Source organism: Corythoichthys intestinalis, chromosome 7 (assembly GCF_030265065.1).
Source record: "Corythoichthys intestinalis isolate RoL2023-P3 chromosome 7, ASM3026506v1, whole genome shotgun sequence".
Classification (NCBI taxonomy): Eukaryota; Metazoa; Chordata; class Actinopteri; order Syngnathiformes; family Syngnathidae; genus Corythoichthys; species Corythoichthys intestinalis.
The window spans coordinates 20,543,362-20,567,247 of NC_080401.1; the positions used below are offsets into that span (position 1 = coordinate 20,543,362).

The following is a 23,886-nucleotide window of genomic DNA, read 5'->3' on the forward strand; positions in this document are numbered from 1 at the left end:
AAACTAAACCATTCACGCTGGTTTGTAGAAACTGCACCAACTTTGCTTTGTATAAAATTGGATTGAGAGATGTTGTTGTTTTTAATATCCTTTCTCTTCCCATCTTTTTATGCAGAAAGACCTTCTTAGTTCTTTCAATGATGGAGACTACAAAGTGTTCTTTGAGGTGTGGGCAGAGAATATTCCGTCTGATCTGCCTTGCACAGATCCTGAGGCTCTAAACCTGGAGTTCTACCTTCATATTCATTTTACTGTCTTTCCACTTAGAAGACATCCTGGAAGACAAGTATGTATTTTGTATGATTCATATTGTAATGTGATAATTTTCCTGACAGCATGTAAGTTTCAACTACTCAACATGTACACTAAGCTGTTCTATTCATAAGCAAGTTATAGTGTGTTATAGTTTGTGTCACGCACAACCGCCCTGTTAAAAGAAGTGTGGTGTGTTGTGCTGAAAAATAGCCGCCCCGCGTGAAATGTCCCCCCTGACGGGAACGCTTATTTATAATGCTTTATTGAGCGTTTATTTTATTTTATCTATTTGCTTATTTATTTTATTATTGAGCGCCCACACATCACTCGTACAAACAGCTTTTTCTTACCAATCGATGGACATGGAAACGATTTTCTTGTACCGTGAATATGTATTATTTTACTCTGCATGAACTAATAAATGTCATACCTTTGTGATTGTCATTGGGATATGGTCGTGAAAACCTGTGGACTAATACATTTCTGTTCAAAGATGGTTATGTGGCCCAGTCCACGATTTGTTACTAAAATACAGTACAGTACTAGTATTTTGTGTAATTTATTTAAAACTGATTTTACAGTCGTAAATCCATCACTGTAAGCCGTCCATGAAAACATTTCATGTTTTCACCTCAATAAAGCGTTATAAATTAGCGTTCCCGTCAGGGGGGACACTTCACGCAGGAGGGACATTTTTCGGCACAACATGGTGGTCTGTTTAAGAGATACTTTCATCAAAGTGAAGATAATACACAACGCTACTGTTTTTACTGCTTTGCTATTGCTCTTTCAGCTAGAATTTACTGTGAGCTGGGCATGAAATAACAATATCTGACTCCCACCTACACCAGGCAGAGTTTGCAGAGAGGATATCTTATTTCAAGAAATACCTAAAGTCAAATGGGAGAGCACTGAGTCAGTCCATAGAGTTCCTGCCTTATTATGCATTGCCTTATGTGTCCGACCTCACTACCCATCCCTTCTTCAAGGAGCTCTTTCAGGTTCTGAATGAAATTATTATGGCCTAGTTTTATTTTTCAATGTAATAGTAATTTGCCAGAAGTACCTTTTCTATCACCATGTGTATTTCTTTCTAGGATACCTGGATACCTAAGTTAAAGAATAGACTTCAAGACTTTCTGTCCATGACAATGAAGCCTTCAAACTGCCCTAGGCTGCTTACATTATATGTATCCTTTGCTGCATATTAAAAGTGGAATCCCATTGTTAAATTTAACATTTGTTTTTATGTTTATTTACCAGACAGAAATTGTGGTGCACCAGATGACACTTTTCAGTCCCGTATTTTCTGCACTATAAGGTGCATTGGCGTATATGGCGCACCTTCAATGAATGGCCTATTTTAAAACTATTTTCATATATAGGGCGCGCCGCATTATAAGGCAGTAGTAGTGGTTGGGGTTGCGTTATGCTTCCCCTAGAAGAAACTGCACTTAAGGCAGTGCTTCTCAATTATTTTCTGTCACGCCCCCCCAAGGAAGACGTAAATGTTTCGCGCCCCCCCCAAACTCTCTGCCGCCACTGTAAATAGTATCATTTGTCTATAAAATTACTATTATAAATACGCATCTGCCTAACATTGTGTCCTTTTTTTCTAATAAAGAAAAAAAGTAACATAGATCAACTTATAATAAAGTATAACTTTATTATAAACATTGTTTTGTTTGTAACAGAGAAGACTTGATGTGCATCAATTTGCCTGAATTAAAAAAAAAATCACATCCAAACTAAAAAATACACTCAAGGTACATTTTTGACCATTTGATACAGAAAAATAAAATGTAATAAAATCAGTAAATAATACCAAATTAAAATTGATTAGAAACATTCACTCATGAGGACAATGTGCCAAAAAATTTGACCGAAAAAACAAATCTGAATAAAAGGGGGGGGGGGGTGTCCTTGGACAGGACAGTTTTTATTTTTGCTGCTCACAGTATTTACCTCCTTTGCAATGATGTGGAGTTATTTTTCAATTAGCATGCTAACAATGCTCACTGGCTTACTGATATAACACTGACAAAGCAGGACGATTGTTGGCAATATTCGGCACGTTTTCACTGAAAAAATCAAGCGGCTTAACAATGAGATTAGGGTCTAATGTCTTTAAGTGGCGTCTTAATTGATTTGGCTTCTTGCTGTCTGCTATAATTATTTTTAGACACAGTAAACAGTGGTCTTTCATCATCACCCACTGTATTAAAAGTCAAAGCTAAAAGGCAAACGGCACGAAAAAAGCGCATTCACGACGGCCGAGGTAGAACCGTAGGTGAGGGCAGTCGTCGTGACGATCCCAAGCCGAAAATGGCACTTCTCGGGCGGCGACGTGAGAACCGGTGTTCTGCCAAAATATGCTACATCGGCGAAACGTCCTACATTAGTCGAATTTGACACCTAAAGTACTACCGTGCGCTCTTAACTTGTTTTGTTTAGATGCATACAGGAATAAGGTACTAAAAAAATTCCTGCAGAAAATACTTAAATGTAGTTATATCAAATAAGGACGGTTTAAACACGCTACGTGACTAATGTGGTCAACTGCTTCAAAGCTAACACAAAAAAACACAATGGTTAAAAGTATGAGAGGGTAATACATGCAAAAAGTATCTTTGAGGCTGTGAAAAGGTTCTAAATAACTAAATAAAAACAAAAATAGTGAGTAATCACCGCCTCTAACCGATGTGCGCATGCGTGTGAATGCATGCGCAAGCGCCCTGAGCATTGTGTAGGACGTTTCGCCGCGTAGTAAGGAATGGCCGAACACCGGACAAGACAGTGGGTCGCTGCGTGAGTGAGTCCGGTCGGAAAACGGCTTTCGAAAACGGCGGTGGCACACTGCTCTTCATATCTGTTGTCTGTGTGTGCTGAGTGCTCTTCCTTAGTTCAAAAATACTGCGCGCACTCTGAAAATGAGAGCGCCACTGCCACCTACTGAGTGGATATGCAAGTACACTTTATTCCAGTACGGCAAAAAAAAACAAAAAAAAAAACACATAAAACATGTTCCCCGAGGTCACATGCGCCCCCCCTGGCATTGCTCTGCGCCCCCCCAGGGGGGCGCGCCCCACTATTTGAGAAGTACTGACTTAAGGGAATGTCATGCCATAATGAACCAATAATGATCCGTACATAAGGTGCATTGAATTACAAGGTGCACTGTCGGCTTTTGAGAAGAATTGAAGACTTTTAGGTGCGCCTTATACCGTAGAAAATGCAGTAATTCTGTCTAATCTTAAATCTAAGGCCAAAATCTGTAAATAATAATTATTGCTTAACTGGTCAGTAATATATCATGTTTACAGATATCGTAGTAGTAGTAACTTACAGAAAATATTCATGAAACTGATACACATCCTCATTGGCTGATGAAGACTGACAGATGGAAGTGCTGACATTGAACTTTCCACGCATGCGTAGTTTGCGCAAATGCAACCAAACCTTGCAGAAGCAGCAGGGGCCTTAAACGCACCTTAAACTTAGTGCGGACAGGTATAAAAAATAGTCGGCAAAATACCTGGAGAAATTATCCGTCCTAGTGTTGTAGTAGCCTGAGTTAACCTCACACTGAGATTTCAAGATAACGGGAAAAAAATGAAATCCATCTATACAGTGTAACTATAATCATCAAGATATTCTGACACTCATAATTTTTTAATGCAAACACTCACACAGCTGAAATGCTTGAATACACATTAAATACGTAGACTACTGCTGGGCAAACTTATATTTGTCATAAAAGAAGAGGTCCACTGTTAAATGCATGTAAACTCATACATGACAGCTGTGTTTGTCTATACTAGGGTGTTGGTCAATGAAAATTTTTGAAAAATGAATCCCTCCCTACAAAACAAACTAATATCAATCACACATTGACACCGGTTTACTGTCGCACTATAAAATGGATTGTCTTAATCCTGTACAAACTGTCTCTTTGAGGTGAGTCCCAGCTTCCAACAGGATGTTGGATGTACTTACATCTCATATCTTTGTGATGCACAATTATGTCACACTGAGGTAAGCGGACACAAGTTAGAAATGTTGAATTTATGTTCAGATGAGTACTGACATAGGTTCTTTAACAAATGTTGTGCAGAAAGAAGGTGGAAGAAGTTCAAAAGGTAAATGTCCCACTGTTGTTGCGTTGCATGTGTTTGGTGGTTAATTTAATGACCCCCTTCTAAAATTGATTTAAAAAAAAAAACAAAAATTCAAAAATTCAAAATACACTATCGCAAGACATCCCTTAAAAAAACACTATCATAAGACATCCTTTAATGCAGTGGCAATTCAAGGAGTTGTGTATGTCATGAGGCTGTTTTAACTTGTACACTATATGAATACAAACCTCGGTCAAACATTACTACACACTGATCAGGATCAGACAATATTTAATAAATGATGGAGAAAAAAAAAAGCTTTTTATTTTATATCAAGTTATCCATTACTTTTCTGTAGCACCTGTTCCTTATAAGATGTGGTTGTCATTTGATAAAGTTTGCGCATTGTTCAAATCTTGTCTTTTTTCCCCTTTTGTATTTAAACTTTGCACAGAAGCTTTGCAGCAACTCCAACTACAGCTGACTGAGTCAGAGCGCTGCTCCGCCAGCTACATGCGAAAGTTTAACAAGATGCAGGCAGATTATTACCAGCTCATTGGCATCACTGCAGAGTTGGTTGACTCTTTGGAAGCGTCCATCAGTGGAAAAAATGTACGGTGGATTGCAAACTCGTACCTAATTACCCACAGCAACAATATAAAATATTACAATGGCGACATGTTTAATGTCAAATTTTGCAAGTACTTATGAAACATGTATAGTACATGCAGTGAAAAGAAAACGTCAACGTAAATACAGTCTTTATTTACATGGGTCTTTTCAAAATGTAAATAAGTCGTCAGCTCAAATCTGCTATGATTTTACAGATCTCCCCTGAGTACCTGCAGAGTGTGTGTGCTCGCCTGTTCAGCAGCCAGATGAGGCATAGCACAGTACAGGCGACTGACTTCACCAGGCCTGGCACTGTAAGTGAAAAAAACTCATACTTTTCTTATAGTCCCATAAAAATCCAAAGTATGTTTTTGGTTTTGGCGATATATAAAAACGGACTTGGGGACAAATTAGCAAATGAATCACTTGAACGTAAAAGGATGTGCACTCATCTGGTTTGTTAATTTAGGTCATTGATTTTGCAGTAATGTAAAATAATGAATTTGAGAAACTTGGAAGTTCAGTCAAGTCTTCAAAAACATTTGAAATGAGAATATAGAGTTGGCCTGTTCATTTCAGATGCAAATATGCTGATAAACATGTTAAACCATTAAATGCAGACTGCCGTTTTTGAACTAAACAACTTTTCTCTGTGTTTGTGTTTTTGCGTGTTTGTGTTTTTGCGTGTATGACCTTTTTGTCCCTGAAGGGATATTACTCTATGAGTCCCTATGATGATGGCTATGTAAGTTTCTCATGCTTTGATCTTTATTTCACATCACATATTGCTGAATTGCTTTCCCCTTTCCGTCTTGCTCTCTATTTGCTGTCTTTTCATCCTGTCCTCTTCCCTTCATTTGCACCTCATACTCCACCTGCACTACAACCTTCTCAAACTGCTTTTGTCCACCTGTCTACCCTGTCATTTGTCTCTAATTTTTGCTAGATTGTGCTTGTTGAAACGGCCTCACTTGACATATGACCCCTTTTGTCAGGCTTTCCTTTTAAGTTGGACCTTTTTATGAAAGTCACAACTTACCTGTTGCTTTGAGAGTCCCACCAATTCCCATCACTGACTTACCTGTGTTTTTATGGCAAACGATGACTCTTTCTTTACCTTTCAAAGCCTTTTGTTTAAAGCACAAGACAAGGTTTTGATCAAGTTTATCACAGTGGAAAGATTCTTGTGTAAGAATTTGAAAAGGAGAATTATATTTTTCTGCTCTGTAATAGTGGCGAAATTTGGCAAAAAAAGGCAATATTTCCAGGAAGTATAATACATTTCTGTTTGCAGACATTTTTATATGACAACTGTTTTAGATAATCAAATGACAGAAGACAGTTGCAATTCATCGAAGCCAAAATGTGAAACAGCCTTCGTCTGCATGTAAGATGGATTAAAAAAAGAATGCAAGACCAGAAGAGGTGTTTGCTTGCTGTGCACTAACAATGCCGGCTAAAGTTGTGCTGTAAACAGGTAATAGTGTGTAATATAAGTATGTAAGTATAACAAACGATTCGTAAAATGCTAGCCCAAAGCCCTCTCTGGCTTCTCAACACATAACTTGAGAAAGACTCCTCACTCGAACTATCTGGGTTAAGAACTTCATCTGCCATTTTATTGTCCAAACTGATAAGCCACAGCCTTCTCCAGTGTTCTGAGGTATCCTGGATGGCGGTCAGTAAATTAAGTCAGTTGAATAGGTTGGCTTATGTTATGGCAATTTGAAAGGAGACAACCGGATGAGTTTTCTAAAACTATCATAGTTCTTAACATCATCATCAATATGGTGAAATATGTTATTTAAAAAAGGGGAGAAAATACATGATTTGTAGAAGATCAGCTAGGAGTGGGAACCTCTTGGTACCTCACGATACGATACGGTTTGCGATACAAAGCTCACGATAACGATGATCTGATGATATGGCGATACAACGATTATCGATACATTGGTCAGGAAATCATTCTAGGTCAATATTCTACAAACAACTAATAAACAGAAAAACAAGCTTCTGCTGTGAATTTGAATGAGTTTATCACCAGTAGACGTCCAATCCATTTGAATTGGGAGGGTGGCTGCCAATGAACATTCCTTCATTCGCTGCCATCCCTCCCACTTTAAACAGATTGAACGTCTATGGTCGTCAGTGGCAGCCAATGCCGGGCAATGAGGTAATTTTGGGCCATTTAAGGTCATTTTCCTGTTGGTTCTCAGTTACTTCCTGTTGATCTTGGGGTATTTTATGGGTCCCTTCCTGTTTATTTTGTGTTACAGAACAGGAGGTGACCTGGGAGTCTCCCAAATTAATAGGCAGTGACTCAAAATTTAATAGGAAATGACCTGGAAATGCCCTCAAATGAACACCAAGTGACCTGTAAATGCCTTGAAAATCAGACAGAATGAATTTGAAAGCTCTGGTTTCGAATGAACGTACGTTCCCAGTCTAAATGGATTGGGCGTCGAGCACCATCAATGCAGCCTTAGAGTTAACTGAAACACTATTATGGTGGACTATTTTGGTAGCAACTTGTTGGTTCCTTTTTGTTGTTTTTTTGTAGACTTTGACACCCTTTTAAAACGATATCTCGATTCTTGCAGGAGCATATCGATAACCTTTTGGGATACAAAGCATCACGATATATAACCATTTCGATATTTTGTCACACTCCTAAGATCAACATTTCAATTTATAAAATGAAGGTTTTATTTTGTTATCTTTGTGCTATAATGTCCTATACAGATAACTTTGCTGGTAATGTGGATCAAATGAATGATTCCTGAAGATGAATAAATACAGCATTTGAGCCAAACACACTGTCCTTCAAAGAGATAAGCAACAATGCACACTGCCTGTGTACCAATGTTAAAACCATAATTGACCATAATGGATAGTTTGTTTTGTCTCTTTGCTTATGTTTTACATGCTACACAAAACCCGGCGCATAGCTGTCAGGGGTGTCAATAACATGAACAATAAATGTCTTTACAAGATAGTAAAGTTTAGATGACAGAACGTCCATCACCTGTTTAAAACCTTCACAGTATTCAACTGAGTTATGTCTGTGCAGACGCAAGATCCAATAATTTGAGACCAAGCTCAGTTGTCAAATGAGATGATCGGTTGTTTGGTCAAGGTGACTTTTTATCCAAAATAAGCTGTCAAAAACATTCCAAATTTTGTTGTCTGTCTGATTCACATTAGTGATTCACTTGTTCTGTGTCCAACTGTCTTACTACAATAAATCTTCTGATATGGTCACTCACTTTTATTGTTTTGAAAATCCAAGCCGCTACATCTCCCCATTATTAAGTAACTTGTACAACTTCACACATTTGGGCAGCTATCCAACTGGAGTGTGACGCCTGCCGATCGTGTTTGTCTTATAGGCCAAAATATATTAACTAATGATACATGCAGCGCAGTATGGTATTTTATGGTTGTTGCTTTAGCTGTTTGCCTCTGGGCTCCACTGGAGCTGTAAAGTGTGATCTACTGTACATGTAACCTATTTACGTAAATCAAGTCAACATCTGAAAAACGGTAACCATCACAGCAACAATGTATTGGCAGTACTGTAGCTACCACATACTATAGCTGTGTTATGTTTCACTCTATAGTTAGTAAAATTATTAAATGGATGATTTAATCTTATGTTTTTTAATCCACAAAATAAAACAATTGGTTTACTCAAGGTGGTAATTATTTTACATATTTTAATATTCAAATGAGGCCCCATAGCTATCCTCCATTAACCCCAACAATCCTAGCCTATTGTCTGCATGAGGTATGTTCTCATAAATTTGGGAATTATGCATGTGCCACATCATGCATGATATAAGCATGTCCATGTACCATATAATTGAATTAAGTCAATAGTAGATGAGCATTCTGTACATTAAAAGTTGATGATTTACAGTATATATGTCTAACAATTGCATGAGTTTGAAGTAAGAATGGGGCACATTCATTTAAAATACATTTTTTTGGGGTTCCCTTAGGCGTCCTCAATACTTCGAGCATCCATTGCACCAAAGTAAGTCCCTGGGTCTTATCCAACTATGCTTCATTTGTACACCCTAACTTCATTTGGATGTCTTTTCCTACAATCCCTAGCAGACCTACGGAAGTACCAGTGCTGCCTTCTCTGGATTATATGAAGCTGAAGAAGGACCTGCTTGAAGGATCGGACCGTCTCAAGTGTTTGTTGCTTCAGGCCCTGCGCTGGGTTTGTGCATTTTCCTCTCAAATTCATTTTATCTGTCGACCTACCCACCTACCTACCTGCCTGTTTGTCCGTGTATTTATCTAATCATTTGAGCGCTGCTTATACGGTCATGGACGAAATTATTGGCACCCCTAAAATTTTTCCAGAAAATACAACATTTCTCACGGAAAGTAATGCAATTACAAATGTTTTCAGTATAATTGTGTTTATTTCTTGGATGTGCATTGGAGAAACACAAAAAAGCTGAAGAGAAAGGACGAAATGAACTGAAGTGAAGTGAGTGCCAGAAAAAAAAAATTAGGCCTACAAAAGAAAGAACACTGGGCCTATAGTCAAACATGGTGAAGGTCCAATGATGTTTTGGGGTAGTTTTGCTGCCTGTGGCACTGGGTGCCTTGACAGTGTGCAAGGAGTCATGAAATATGGAGACTATAAAAATGTTTTGGGCCGCAATATAGGATGTAGTGTCAGAAAACTGGGTCTGTGTCAGAGGTCATGGGTGATCCAACAGGACAATGATAAAAGAAAAGGTTTGACCCAAAAAATACCTCAAATGGCCCTAAGAAATGGTTGGAGACAAAGCGCTGAGAATTCTGAGGTTGCCATCGATGAATCCGGATCTAAATCATATTGAACACTATGGAGAGGTCTTAAAATTGCTGTTGCAAAAAGGCACTCTTCAAATCTGTGAGACCTGGAACAGTTCGCAGAAGAAGAGTGGTCCACAATTCTATCTGAGAGGTGCACGATATTTGTTGATGGTTATAGGAAGCGATTGCTTCCTGGTATTTCTTCGAAAGGATACGCAACCAAATATTCAGTTGAGGGTCCCAGCAATTTTGTCCGGCCCATTTTTTGCATCCTGTGGTAAAATTGTGTACGTTTTGGCTTTCCTCTTCAGCTTTTTTGTTTTTTTCCTATGCACATCCAAGAAATAAACACATTCATACTGAAAACATTTGTAATTGAATTAATTTCTGTGAGAAATGCTGTATTTTCTGGAAAAATTCCAGGGGTGCCAATAATTTCGTCCATGACTGTAAAATGATAATTCTTCGGCACAATATTTCATGACAAACCAAACGGTCATTTACTTTTAGAGACTTACACGCTCAATTCCTGGTGAACAAAGAGAGACTGTGCTACAAGCTTACATCAACAATGATCTACTGGAAAATTACAGCATAAAACAGGTAGAGCTCTCTATTATTATGGTTTTGTACCTTGCTAATGTCATTTAAATGTTGAAATAATAATATCTTGAAATGAAAAACCTTTGAAACTAATTTATCCAACATAAGACACAATGCTGACTCCTTTTGGGGACATAGAGTATATAATTGGTCAACGCTTGTGAGTTATGTCTTATAGTTCATATTTGTCTGCTCCATCATACCCAGACAATGCCATAATTCCAACTGTTGGGAAGGCTCCTTCCTGGTTAGGAATGTATGAATTCAGTGTAAAAGAACCTAAGAGCCTGCAATTGGCTGGCAAGGGGCAACCAGTCCTGGGGGTATCTTGCCTCCCTCCCAGCCTCTGCTAGAATAGGGTTTAAGTGCACTGCAATCCTAAAAGGGACAAGCGAGAATGGACAGATGGACCTCAGCACACTGACATCATCACAATAGCTGTCAGACCAAAAAATGTGACAAAGTTTAACTGATTACACATGTAAAAGATCTGATTGGTGAAATGGTGTCCTCTTCATTGGTTGGAAAGCAAACCTGCACCCACTTGGCCCTTTCTGGAATCGGTTTGACACCTGTGCTCTAATGCGTCAATAAATATTTTATCAATTTAATAAAACAAAAGAAATATGCATTTGTTTAAAGCTACTAAATTTAGCAGATTATGATAAGCTGTAATATTTCTTACTTTGTATAAAAATAATTAAGGAAAATCTAGTGTCCACGCATGCTGCTTTCATTTCTGTTGCACTGTGTTTATGGTCCCATCATAATCACAGTGTTCTTTTAAATAAAGGTATTGTAATCACTAATACACCGCAAAGAACGCAAGACAAAAGATGGCTACAAGTTAAGATTGTTTGGCCCTTTTTTTATATTGTTAATAATTAAGTTTATTTTATTATCATACACCTTATAATATATCATTATGAAGTCTATGGTTATTATGTATGCCTACTTCCCCGCCATCGGTGAGCACTCCCATAATGTGTAATACCACAGGGTTTTTTACGTTAATCAATTAGATATTTTACTGTAAATACAATACTAGGGGGTTCAAACTGTTGATGGCAAAAATATATTGAGTCATCATAGCATTCTGCTATTTTAAGATAGCTTCGGTAAATGTCCTTCATTACCGTAATGCATAGCTTTTATCAGAATCACCCAGTTGCAGTTCTTTATAATGTCAAGGCTAGGGAACTAACGAACGCTGTTTTTTTTCTTGTGCAGTTTCCTGAAATCCAGAAAAACAATATAATAATAAATAAATAACAATATAAATTCAATAATCAACAATATATGGCAAATTTTACTAGGAAACATATTAGAGAAATGCAGACAAGATACACAACCTAGTAACATTCAAAGGAGTGATAAAGATTACGTAAAGAAGCAATGCAGGGTTTATGTGAATTATTTTTCCCGCAGTGGCTCCTAGTCAATTTGTGTTGCCATTTTTTTTAATATGGATTTTATCTCGAAATGTAAAAAAAATAAATAATAGAAATAACACTGCTCATTCTGTCTCCAGAAAACTATCCTTCATTTATTGACTTCAAAGAATGAAATGGTGCGACAGTACATGGCTAGTCTTCTCAATACATTTTCCTCCTTTCCAGATGGTAAGCATTAACAACTTCACAGTTAAGTCTGATATGGTTATGAATGTGAGATGTAAATGAAAATAATATTCAACCACAAAAGGTTTAAAGAAATTTGGCAATCCAAGACCTAAAAGATGAGATTGAAATAAAAAGTCCAATACAAAGTTACAGTAGGTTATGAGTTTTGATCAGTAACACTGACTTCATATTATTATGGTACGTTTATACTTTCAGGGCGAGTTTATCTCTCCCAAAACCCATTGCTTCCAACACTTCTGATGGAGACACTCAAGAAGAAGGAGGAGGAGAACTCCTTGACAAGAGAGATAGCGCTGGTGGCACTGCAGAAACTCAGCCTAATGTAATGGAGAATTTATAAACCCTTTGTGGATAAAACTGTGTTCCAATCAGTGATTTCCACAGAGATCAAAGCAAAAAAAAAAATGTAATGCTTAATCCGTTATCCTAATCATATTTGTCTTTAGGAGAAAGCAGCAGATGGCCATGATAGAAGATGATCTGATTGGCTGGCTGGTGAATGAATTGCATGACCCAGACTGTCTGAGTGATTCCACCCTTGAGTATACTGCAGCTCTTCTCTTGAACTTGTGCCTGCGAACAAAAGGTACACACAAGATATACATGTGAAAAACTCCCATTTTGTTCCTTTAAAAAAAAAATGGAAAAGATAGTGACTGAGAGCCATCATTTATACTGTAAAATCCTGTTTTTGTAAACTTTGTTTGCATGTTTATGAATATATACAAAACATAATTATTGGCACACTCTATAGGAAAAAGGAAGTGTGCCGAAAACGCCAAACATGTACTCAAAGTTCTAACTGACCTCCTCGGACATGAGAATTATGAGGTGATGCTTACGCCCTTTTGAAAAGTGTGTACAAATTTGTGTCTGTGTGTGTGTTTTGTGAGGAGGGTTGCTTGTATGTGTGTGTTTAAAACAACATTCTGAGCATGGTCAATTATAAACCTAAACCATTGCCTATGCATCTGCATTTTCTTTCCCTCTGTATTCTCCAGATTCGTCCATATGTGAATGGAGCTCTGTACAACATCCTGAGTCTACCCTCTGTGAGACAGAAAGCAAAAGAGATGGTGAGATAGTGGAGATGTCATAATCTGCTCGCAGAATGCTCTTCCCTTTAAATGTCACAACATAGTTGGCAGCTTTTCCATGTCTTTAAAGATGTTTGCAGCTGAACGATGCTTTCCTGTTGCTCAGCTCAGATTTATTAACCAGTTGAATGTGTTTTGCTCGATTGTGTGAAGAGCGTGGAGGAGATCCTTTGCTGTTACAACAAGGAAGATAATGAAGATCTTCACAGACAAATTGGCTTCATAATTAAAAAGCTCAACTCAGGTCAGTGAATGTAATGTATATTTCTTCTTTGAATACTCATTTACTACAATGCATGCCGCTATGAGTCACTTTGGGCTTTAATGATGGATGTAATGCAAAAGCTGTCGTCTATTTAATTGAACAGCGACAATATTTAGAATTATTCCTCATACTCCACTCCAAAAAAAGGAAAGCTAAGGGAAACTGTTTTAGTCTGTTACATTTTCGGGATATCAATCTATCCAATTTGGAAGCTGGACTGACTGTGAATCTATTTCATCTAATGTTGTGTTAAAGGAAGAGGTGGTTCTGAGTGACAGTATAATAACTCTGCAGGTGGTGTTCACAAACCTCTTTTTGTCCTCTTCATTACAGTTTTTTTTTTTTCCTGTTGGGGGGTTGATTTTTTAAATCATGCCAGCATCCGCAGCACCACAGGTAGCAATAGGCTACTATTGTCTGGAACCCATTGAAGTTCCTCAAGTGGTGTTGCTCAACCAGGAGGTAAAGTCAGTAGACAAGAGACCGTGAGACAGCTCTGACATCTGTCACAACATATTGGTACAGCGGGACTGGGTTCCTTATGATGCGTTACAATCCTCAGCCCCATTTGGCAGGAGTGTGTTGGGAGAAAAAACCATTGATACTATTGACTGGCGTGCCTGTTTCCAAAACCTGGATCCAAACATCCAAACCTGGGACATTGTTTAATTGAATTCATTCCACCCATCGTAACTACATCGCAATACGTCGCCCATAAGAATCTTTTCTCTTAAGTGTTCCCTCCCCAGCATTATTTGGAAATACACTACTGTAGCAGTGAAGTTTAAATACATAAATGCTGTTTTAACTTTAGCGGAACAAGAAGCACCAGAGTCGGACGATGAAGAGGACGAGGATGACAATGATGTAAGTCTGATGTTATGTTCTACACAAGGAGTAGGTAAACTATTCAACAAAAGGGCTGCAGTGGGTGCGAGTTTTTGTTCCAACCCATTAAGAGGACATCTTTTCACCAATCTAGTGTTTTACAAGAGCAATGAATTGATTGCAGTGAGATGCTTCTTGTTTCTGCTGAAACCCTTTGGTTAAACTGTCTGTGCTGGATCAGTTGGAACAAAGACCAGGACCCACTGTGGTCTTCGAGGACCGGTTTGCCCTCTCCTGCAGTCTACACTTTGCTGCTACACATCCATTTACACATCTTGAATTACTGTACTACGGAACATGTTGAGTCAAAAAATCTTTTCTGCCTTTTTTTGTAGTGTACAGTACAGTAGATGGTAATCTTGACTTGGCACAGATATTGAGTGTCATTCTGTTGTCTGTGTGTAAGTGTGTGTTTCCAGGTTTCTGTGGTAAAGATGGTTATGACGATAAGATGTGTGTCATGGTTTGTATTGCCTAAGCATGTGCTATGGGGAGCCAAAGTCCCCACTTGAGAAATGTTTGGCTCCCATTTAAATATTTTCAGTCTCTGACTAAAGACTAGGAGTCCGAGCATCTTAATTGAGTCTCAGCATGCACCTGTAAACTTTGCCGTTTTAAGCAAGTCTTTTGTTAATTTTTACCTTAATACAACACCAGAATAAAATTCTTTTATTGTCATTGGGCAAGAAGCACAACAAAAGTGGTGTGAGATAGTATTATTTCAAGTGTTTTTTCCAAGTCTTTCAGAGTGAGCCAAGCATAAATTTTAATGAATGTTATGCAAATTCGTTCTTAGGGAAACAAGTTGTGTTAGAAATACTCATTGAACGCTGGTCAGCAGGAACAGGTCTCATAAAGATTAATGATTTATTTTTGGATTATTACTAAATGCAGACTAAACCAACTGCAATTACATCTTATGTCTGTGGCTTGTGTGTTGTGACAGGAAGATTTAATAGAGTTGGATGGAGAAAAAGAGGAAGTCCTTCAGCCACAGCCCAGTGAGCTTTCTGGAGAAAGTCTGCTGACCACAGAATACCTGGGTGTAAGGGCAAAACAATCACACAACATACGCACAATTGACTCAGGTGCTTGAAGACCTTCACAATTAGCAGTTGGGGTTTAATTTTTTGTGTCACATAAGCATGGGAGAACAATCAAACTTTGCACAAGCCAGGTTTTGAACTAAATACCAACTATGTAGGCGAGGTGCTAACCAGATGGGCCACCGTGCTGTCCAACTAAGCCCAGACTAACTTAAACCTAGCAGAAAGCCATGTCAATCAAAAGAGAAGCTTACATTTTATTCAGTGGGCTCAACAGAGAGCAGATTTACTGTCATTACAGTAATTGTTTATATGTAATTATCATACATCTACCCTAAAATCAGGTTTCTCACCAATAAGCACAAAAGTGCACTTCCATATTGCATGCATCGATGTGAAACTGCTGCTTTATAGCCATTATTGGAATTACACATCATAAACTAACAGTATTTTCATGTAATTCCCTTTAAATGTGCTGTGTTTACATATCAGACAGGACCTCCAAATGTGTTTCAAAGACATATACTGTTACATATTTTTGCACTAATTTCCACATGGTAACCAAGGGTTATTAAAAGTATTTTAAAAAAAAAAACAATGAATTTAGTTTTCCATTATTAAAGATATTAAAAGTATTAAATTAGCTGTTGGAAGTCTGGAATTTTTTCACCATGGAGAACATCTCAGTGCAACCTAAATTATATTCGTGACGAAGTTTTTTTTTTTTTTTAATCCATAACGAAGATGATGCATAGAATTTTTACGTATTTCTTTATGTAGTGCACTACAAATCGAAATGTACCTCGTGCGCGCCAAAATTTGGAAGAGAGAGTGTAGAGTGACTCGGACAACATGGGAAAGTGAAAGTTTAATTCCAAATGGCTACTCAACCCCAAATACTCTTGGGTTAAAGGCTTTAACCCAAGAGTATTTGGGGTAGGCCAAAGTAGTTAACTTAAAGTCAACCCAAATGAGAAAGAAGCCTTCTGTATATTACGCAAAAAAACGTTGTCCCTAGGGACAATGGGGCTTGGGGCCTTGGAGTCCTATATGAAGAGCGACAAGCATATATCATTAGCATCAACATCACAACAGCAGGCAATCCCACAGTACTTTGTGATGACTCAGGAGAAGAAGGAAAGGGTGGGTATGCGCCATTAAGCCTGTCTTTTGTAACGAATTCTCAGTTGGCAGAAAAAAACACAAGTTTTCTTAATGTTTAAATAGTCTACATATTATTATGATCATTATAAATGCATTTATACTATGAAATAATGCTGGAAAAGTCTGTTAAACATAATGTTGGTCAAATCGATCCAGGTACTTTGGGTCGCAGTTTATGGGTCATGCGAAGGCAGTGGACCTGCTTAAATATTTCAAAGTAAGTTGCCAATTTCTCCAAATAAAATGTGTTAGATGCAATGATGTATTTCTGCATGGTTTTCCTTTCGAATGAATGTGAATTTCGCCGTTTTAACTCAAGAGATAGCCATGTTCACTGGGGTCTTGGCCGATGCACTAGCCTCTTACAGAAGATGGCTGGTCTGAGTCCTGTCCTCCTCCTCTTTTTGTCCATAATTATTGTGTGTGTGCGTGCGTGCATGTTTGTTAAAAAAAAAAAAAAAAATCTGAAAGACTTTATAATGGTACTTTAAATGTGTTTTAATTGTATCTTCAATATATGTGCATTCTTTTGTCAAACACACTTAGCAATTGAGGTTGAATTTAATGTTCAGTGCTTTATTTAATATGATTCAACGTTATCTAAATAATGGGTGTGAGAAGAGAATTCATTTTCAGTTGAAATGGCATTAAAAAAGGTCTTAAAAGTCTTAAATTTAGATTTATCAATCCTGGGGGGACCCTGTTCCATGAGCAAATGTGTACTTTTTATATCAACGAATTGCTCAATCAGGCATGGGCAAGATGTTTTCCGATGATTGTCTCGGCAGTCTTACTTGTCCGTTCCATTGGAGTTAGATTTTGTCCTTCTTTGGAGCAACACCAAACCAGAATGTGATGGAAATATTCCAAGACTGCTGTGTAGTACTGTGAGGTCATGCTTCCGCAGCAAACGGAGAAAGTACATCCTCTGCCCAGTACTATGACTCGTTCAAAAATCAAGGTTCTTTAGTATATATATATGAGTTTGGTGCATACAGTGCTGGCCAAAAGTATTGGCAACCCTGCAATTCTGTCAGATAATGCCAGAAAATGATTGCAATTACAAATGCTTTGGTAGTAATATCTTCATTTATTTTGCTTGCAATTTAAAAACACAAAAGAGATTGGAAAAAAAAAAAAAACATTTTACACAAAACTCCACAAATGGGCCGGACAAAAGTATTGGCAGTATTGGGTAGGCCTGAACGATATTGGAAAAAAACTATTTCTGTGATTTTTGGGGGTTTGCGATAGATTGCGATATTATATTGCGATATTAAAAAAATATACAGTACTGTGCAAAAGTTTTAGACAGGACACCTGCCTAAAACTTTTGCACAGTACTGTATATTTTTATCATATTATGTATATACAGGATACACTGTATATATGTATTTTCCCCAAGTGGAAGCTTCCATGATCCTAATAAATTTAATAATTAAAAAAAATATATACAGTACTGTGCAAAAGTTTTAGGCAGGTGTCCTGCCTAAAACTGTTGCACAGTACTGTATATATATATTTTTTTAAGAACTTGTTACTAGATGACTTGAATAGCTGTTTGGAAAGACTTTGGATGACTCATCATGACCACAGCGTACAGTATTCCATCGTTTTTCGCAGTTCATAGGGACCAGAACCCGCTGCGATAAGTGAAAAACCGCGAAGATCCCCCCATTTTTTTGGGGTGTTTGTGAGTGTGTGTGTGCTCAATGTATTTATTCAGATCTAGCACTGGAAAGAGATACATATAAGACATGTTTTTCTCACTTTTTTCCCCAAAGTATGATTTTTAAAAATGTGTATGTAAATATATTATATATATATATATATATATATATTATATGTATATTAATAAATGCTTTTTAAGCACTTCAAATGTAATAATTATGATCAGTTTTAAACATAACTGTCCCACTGAATCATTTTTAAACAAGTATAAAGTACTGTAGTAGAAAAATGCTTGGCTTTATTAAATGCTTCTGTTTAACTAACATGGCTGTGACTCTTGGAGTGACATGTAGAAATTACAAACTCCTCATAATCACTTCTGGCGTTTATTTTATATGTCTCGAACATCTCTACATTCTCCCCCCACAGACACACACACATTCATTCCAGCCCGCGCTTCCTTGCAGAAACTGTTTAACAAGTTAAACGATGATTGACAGATTGCTGCCCGGCTTCTTTGGCCAGATCAAAGCCATCGTTAACTTTAATAAGCAAGTGCCGCAGTGACTGAGAGCTGGGAAAGGGGGTGAGAGAGGCTGTGAGAGCGAATGGATTGAAAAAAAAAAAACTATCGCACGTCCTTGCGATGGGACTATCGTGCATACGCACATCGCGATGACGATGTTTAAACGATATATCGTTCAGGCTTAGTAGTGGGTCATTTGTTCTTATACAATTTTAATTGTTGTTTCATTTATTATTTGTTTTATTGGTTTATTTATGCGTTTGATTAATGTGTGTCTTGAATACTTTACTGGAGCAGTATAATACACTTATAGTCCAACAAAATAGGTTGAAAGTCATTGAGCACATATTTCACACATCTGGCATAAGTCCATTTTGGGGGAAAATAAACAATTTTAAGTGTGCCATATTGGTTAGTCTGATACTACAGTAAGTCCTCATTATTGAGATATTTACTGAACAATAGAAATTTCCTATTTTAAATAGGAAAGTAAATGTTTTTGGAATTGAATTTTCCATACAAATTTTCACTGTGCATTGATTTTTCAGATTGTTACCAACCTACCAAAAGTGAAGAAGAAGTCGCCCCAGCAGCACCAACCAAGCATTGATGAGCCTCTACAGCGGCCGGTGACGCCAAGTTCCCATCGTAACACTAACACATTGTAAGTGAAATGTACAATATATGCTTGCTGCTTGAGTTTCTTTCTTTTAACTACCGGTTGACAAACACTGTATGTTTATGCAGCCAAATGCTGCTTCTAGCCGTGTTCAAGAGATTGTATTTTGGATACTATGTCTAATCTTAAAAGCCTTAACTCTCCTGAGAGTGATTACATGAGATATGACCAAAACGACCCTCAAAAAGCGCATTGTCAAAACTTCTTATTTGACAATGAAGTACGGCTTTAACAATGGAGACCAAAGAGGTCATTGTAACGATCATTGTGTCATCTATTTTTGCTATAACTTTTGAACCTTTAAGAATCTTTATAACTGGAGCAGTGGGTCAAAGGAAAAATGGGGTCAGGTTATATTGTACTCTGCCAGCCAGGGTTCTTTCAGGGGGAGGGATGAGAAAAATGATCAAATGCTATGGATACTGAAGAAACTATGAATGAATGGATTTTTTTTTTTCTTTCAGAGTAGTAATAGGACAGCTAACTAGAGCAACATTTTTGATACAATCTTTTTGACATATAAACCTGGAAAGACTTAGGAGCTCAAGTTAAAAGTATAAAAAAAATGATGACCTATTAATACAGTTGACCTTTCCATGCAAATATACATATAATAGAAGGCACTAGCATAAAATAAATGTCTGGAAGAAATGATTATATCATCTGCTCATGTTTTTGTAAAATGTATAGGAATTACCGATCGGGCAGTCAGGGTGGTGTGGGTGCTACAGAAGGAGGAAACCATCACCACGGAGACCAGCGCAAGAAGGGAAACTCTCCTCCTTCCAAGAACGATTCTCGACCTCATACAGGCCATGGCAATCGACCACGTACATCTGACTGTCTCCCTCACAGAACCAGTGGGTAGAACCTGTCAATTAACACATGAATTACTATGACAGTAATCTGAAGCTGATGGTTTTAATGAATCCAGTTCTTTTCTAAATGACAGTGCCCCTGCACGCGGGTTAATAAACACCTTTAGAATGAGTCAAACTATGATTTTCTCCAGTTAAGTCCCTACAGACTTAGAATTTGAGACCAGAGAATCACAGTTCCAAGTTTCACTGTTGGCAAAAATAAATTGCAGTGCATCAGAGAAATGCTTCCTGACTGCTGTCATGGTCCCCTTCAGCATGTTCAATTTGTAACATTTTACCCAACTGTTTAGATTGCATTTTACAGCTTTCATTAACAAAAGCGTCAACACGCAGAATTGGACCATGGTCGCCTCGCCAAAGCTGATCTGGATCGGTCCAATGAGGTACAAGCCAGAGAAGAAAGCCTCCAAGAGACGGACAATGGAAATTTTGAAGGGTAAAAAAAAAAAATCACAAATTCACCATAAATCAAAACGAGGCAATTTTATGTTTTTAAAAATTATATTTGAATTGTCTAGTACGTTTAGACCAGACATGTCCAAAGTCCGGCCCGGGGGCCAAATGTGGCCCGTGGTCAAATTTCATCTGGCCCCCAGCCTCTGTCATAAAATCAATAACATCTGGCCCGCACACAGACTTAATAAATTGGTCAGCAGTACTGCAACCAGCATTTGAAGTAGCTTACACACGAAATGCTGCTTCTCATTTACCCACTAAAAGGCAGCAGCACTCCAAGCAACATTACTCCGTGTGACCCTCTACTTCCAATTTTCTAAAATGGTGACAATCAACAAAAGTTGACTGTGACACCCGACGCTTCAAGGATAGGTGGAAATTGGATTATTTCTTCACAAAAATACGCAACAACTGTGTCTTACCTCATTTGCAAAGAGACAGTCGCTGTTTTTAAAGATTTCAATGTGAGGTGATATTACCAAACAAGACACACTGACATGTACGACAAAATTACAGGGAAAATGCGCAGCGAGAAATTGAAGCAACATGAAGCTAGTTTAATTTCACAGCAGTAGTATTTCGCAAGAGCCTGAGAGTCGAAAGAGAACGCCGCAAAGGCTAGTTGCGAGATTGTTGAAATTATTCATTGAAAAAAAAAATAAAGCAAATGTGACACACTGAATGGCTTGCTAAATTTTGCTTAAATACATTGTTCTACGTAAAGGACGTCAGCCAAGGTCTGCCCCCCACATTTTTACCACGCCAAATCTGGCCCCCTTTGCAAAAGGTTTGAACACCCCTGGTTTAGACAGTTACAAATTAGCTCTAGCTTACTGGAGGGAGACAAAGTCATGGCCATGTACTTGCAATTTCACCTGCTGAAAGAAAAGAAAATGGATGGTATGTTCCCGTTCCATACTTCAATTTGCAGTGTGAGTATTATAAATGCGGATTTGGCTTCATCTTTCAGTGTTATTTCCTGAATCTATTCTGATATCCATGAAATTCGACTACATTCTAAGAAACTAACCGTTTGCCTCACTTGTTCACTCCTTTCATTATCCATTGTAGTAAAAGTTTTACTTTTACGTTTTATATAGAGCCGATGTATCTCTTTTTAAGTAAATATTCATTGAAAATGGAATTTACATAAAGTATTAGTGTCTCGTATACAAATACCGGGGTTTGTCTGAATTGTCTGCCTAAGTGTGAAATTCTTCAAGTGTGAAATTAAAACAACTAAGAAAATCTTTAGAATTCCGTAAATTCTAAAAATCTGTAACATAAAAAAATATTGGAGAGTGAGAATCAAGCAATTAAGTCTTAGATTTTATGTGTAAACTGCCAACAACTAGCAAACACTTGCTCACCTAGTTTATCCATTCGTCATATTTATACGTTTCTTGTCCACAATGATGCGGGTGTTGGGTATATACAGTAGAGTATCCATTGGACGAGGTATAGGGTACACACCAGACTTGTTGGCAATCAATTGCAAAACACTTTCCTACCATTGGTCAATATTAGGCATGTGCCAGACTGCCAGTATGATATTCTGACGGTATGATAACCTTAAGACAAAATATCACGGTTTCACAGTATCACGGTATTGCAATTACAGCTCTAAAATGTGTTACTTTGACATATCTGGGTTTTAAAAAAACACATTTGAGATATCTGGGTTTAAAAAAAAAAAAAAAAAAAACTTTTTTCCATTGAGCATGATTTTTATTTTTCAAAACATAAGCAAATTGGAACATAGGTACTGTTTAATGTTAAGTTTAAAAAAATCTATATATATATATATATTCTAAATACAATAAATGCAGTCCTTTATGTGAGCCAAAATCCACATCCACAGCTCAACATTATTACCACCAGAACAAAAATAAGTGAATTATTTTGCTAAAAAAGCACGTGTGTATGAGTCGTATTGTTTTAACATTATTAACACACTCTTTCTCAACATAGACAGTTCTCAGAGAGAGAAAAAACACGTTTTACCACCGCTAGACACACTTAACATGCTGGAGTTAACTCTCGTAGCTGGTGGGAAACATTCATGACAGTATTTACTAACGTTTAACTTTGGATAAATGTGAAATCATATTGGAGGCAGCCACCCTCCGCAAACATGTTTTACATGTTGGTTGGCCCTCCTCATCTAAGCCGCGGCCGTCTGTAACTTTTCTGTTAGCAAAGTATTCCCATACCAGCCATTTCGTATTCTTGATGGGGGAATAAAGTTCAGGAGTTTCACCTCCTCCAGCAATTGTGTAACACAGCTGACTCACTGACACTGAGCAACAACCGGTGGGGGAGTGTTGAGCCTTGCAGCTGAGAGCGAAGGATTTCTCCATGCATTTTTGGACATAAAAAATAGCTAATACCTTAGGGACGGTATGACGGAAATTTTTTGCAGTTTTGAAACCTTGACATTTTCATACCACGGTATACCTTGAAACCGGTAATCCGCACATGTCTAGTCAATATAGTCTCCTATAAAAATAAAAATCATGTTTTTGGAATGTGGGAAGAAACCAAATCACACAGAAAAAAATTACAAAAGCACATGTAAATATTGCACAGAAAGGGTAGCGGTTTCAAACTGCTGTTACCCTAAACACAATTTAAGCAAACTTCTAAAATCTCACAATTTAAATGAAAACACACTGAAAATCTTGGTAGCAAAAGCCTGTTATGGTCAACACTGCTGACGATTACTGAATTGTCAATAATCAAGTCTGGCATGAGGAAGCACAGGTTTCAAGCTGAAAGTGTGCCGTTACACATCAAGGTCTAGGGCAGGGGTCCCCAAACTTTTTCCTGTGAGGGCCACATAACTTTTCCCTTCTTTGATGAGGGGTCGAGGTCAGTTTGTAACAGAAAAGGTGTGATGATTGCAGAAGTGCCTTGATGTAAAATTTTATTGTTTTTCAGAAAGCCACAACCAAATAACCCTTTCTGAATTCTACACGAAAAAAAAGTAAATAAAATAAATATAATATAATATAATAATAACACTATTAATTAAATAAATAATAACCAAATAACCCTCTCTGGGTTCTTCACAGAAAAAAGCCAGGAAATAAATAACTATTTTTTAAAAAATTATTGTTCAGGGGGCCGGACCAAATGTGGAGGCGGGCCGTAGTTTGGGGACC

General features: G+C 37.6%; 1 protein-coding gene and 1 long non-coding RNA gene across 10 annotated transcripts in view; one reads left to right on the plus strand and one right to left on the minus strand.

Annotated features, from left to right (window-relative positions):
- LOC130918892 (lisH domain-containing protein ARMC9) overlaps positions 1-23,886 on the plus strand; it is a 48,269-nt gene that overhangs the window by 16,863 nt on the left and 7,520 nt on the right. For 3 of the 9 annotated variants that reach the window (XM_057841112.1, XM_057841113.1, XM_057841111.1), the window contains exons 5-25: positions 116-286; positions 1,107-1,256; positions 1,353-1,445; positions 4,370-4,394; positions 4,828-4,985; positions 5,201-5,299; positions 5,695-5,730; positions 8,987-9,021; positions 9,102-9,213; positions 10,314-10,406; positions 11,938-12,028; positions 12,245-12,371; positions 12,496-12,635; positions 12,804-12,880; positions 13,051-13,125; positions 13,300-13,390; positions 14,226-14,278; positions 15,246-15,344; positions 19,255-19,370; positions 20,076-20,245; positions 20,600-20,702. In XM_057841112.1, the coding sequence (XP_057697095.1) occupies positions 116-286; positions 1,107-1,256; positions 1,353-1,445; positions 4,370-4,394; positions 4,828-4,985; positions 5,201-5,299; positions 5,695-5,730; positions 8,987-9,021; positions 9,102-9,213; positions 10,314-10,406; positions 11,938-12,028; positions 12,245-12,371; positions 12,496-12,635; positions 12,804-12,880; positions 13,051-13,125; positions 13,300-13,390; positions 14,226-14,278; positions 15,246-15,344; positions 19,255-19,370; positions 20,076-20,245; positions 20,600-20,702 (2,114 nt within the window). Of the gene's footprint in view, positions 1-115; positions 287-1,106; positions 1,257-1,352; positions 1,446-4,369; positions 4,395-4,827; positions 4,986-5,200; positions 5,300-5,694; positions 5,731-8,986; positions 9,022-9,101; positions 9,214-10,313; positions 10,407-11,937; positions 12,029-12,244; positions 12,372-12,495; positions 12,636-12,803; positions 12,881-13,050; positions 13,126-13,299; positions 13,391-14,225; positions 14,279-15,245; positions 15,345-19,254; positions 19,371-20,075; positions 20,246-20,556; positions 20,703-23,886 lie in introns of all 9 variants that reach the window. The other 6 variants (XM_057841118.1, XR_009063850.1, XM_057841115.1 and 3 more) reach the window with 6 other exon arrangements.
- Positions 11,863-23,886, minus strand: part of LOC130918897 (uncharacterized) — a 35,643-nt gene continuing 23,619 nt past the window's right edge. Inside the window, exons 2-3 of the long non-coding RNA XR_009063851.1 lie at positions 20,083-20,256; positions 11,863-12,622 (exon numbers count right to left, since the gene is read on the minus strand). This is a non-coding gene — a long non-coding RNA (uncharacterized LOC130918897). The remainder of the gene's footprint in view (positions 12,623-20,082; positions 20,257-23,886) is intronic.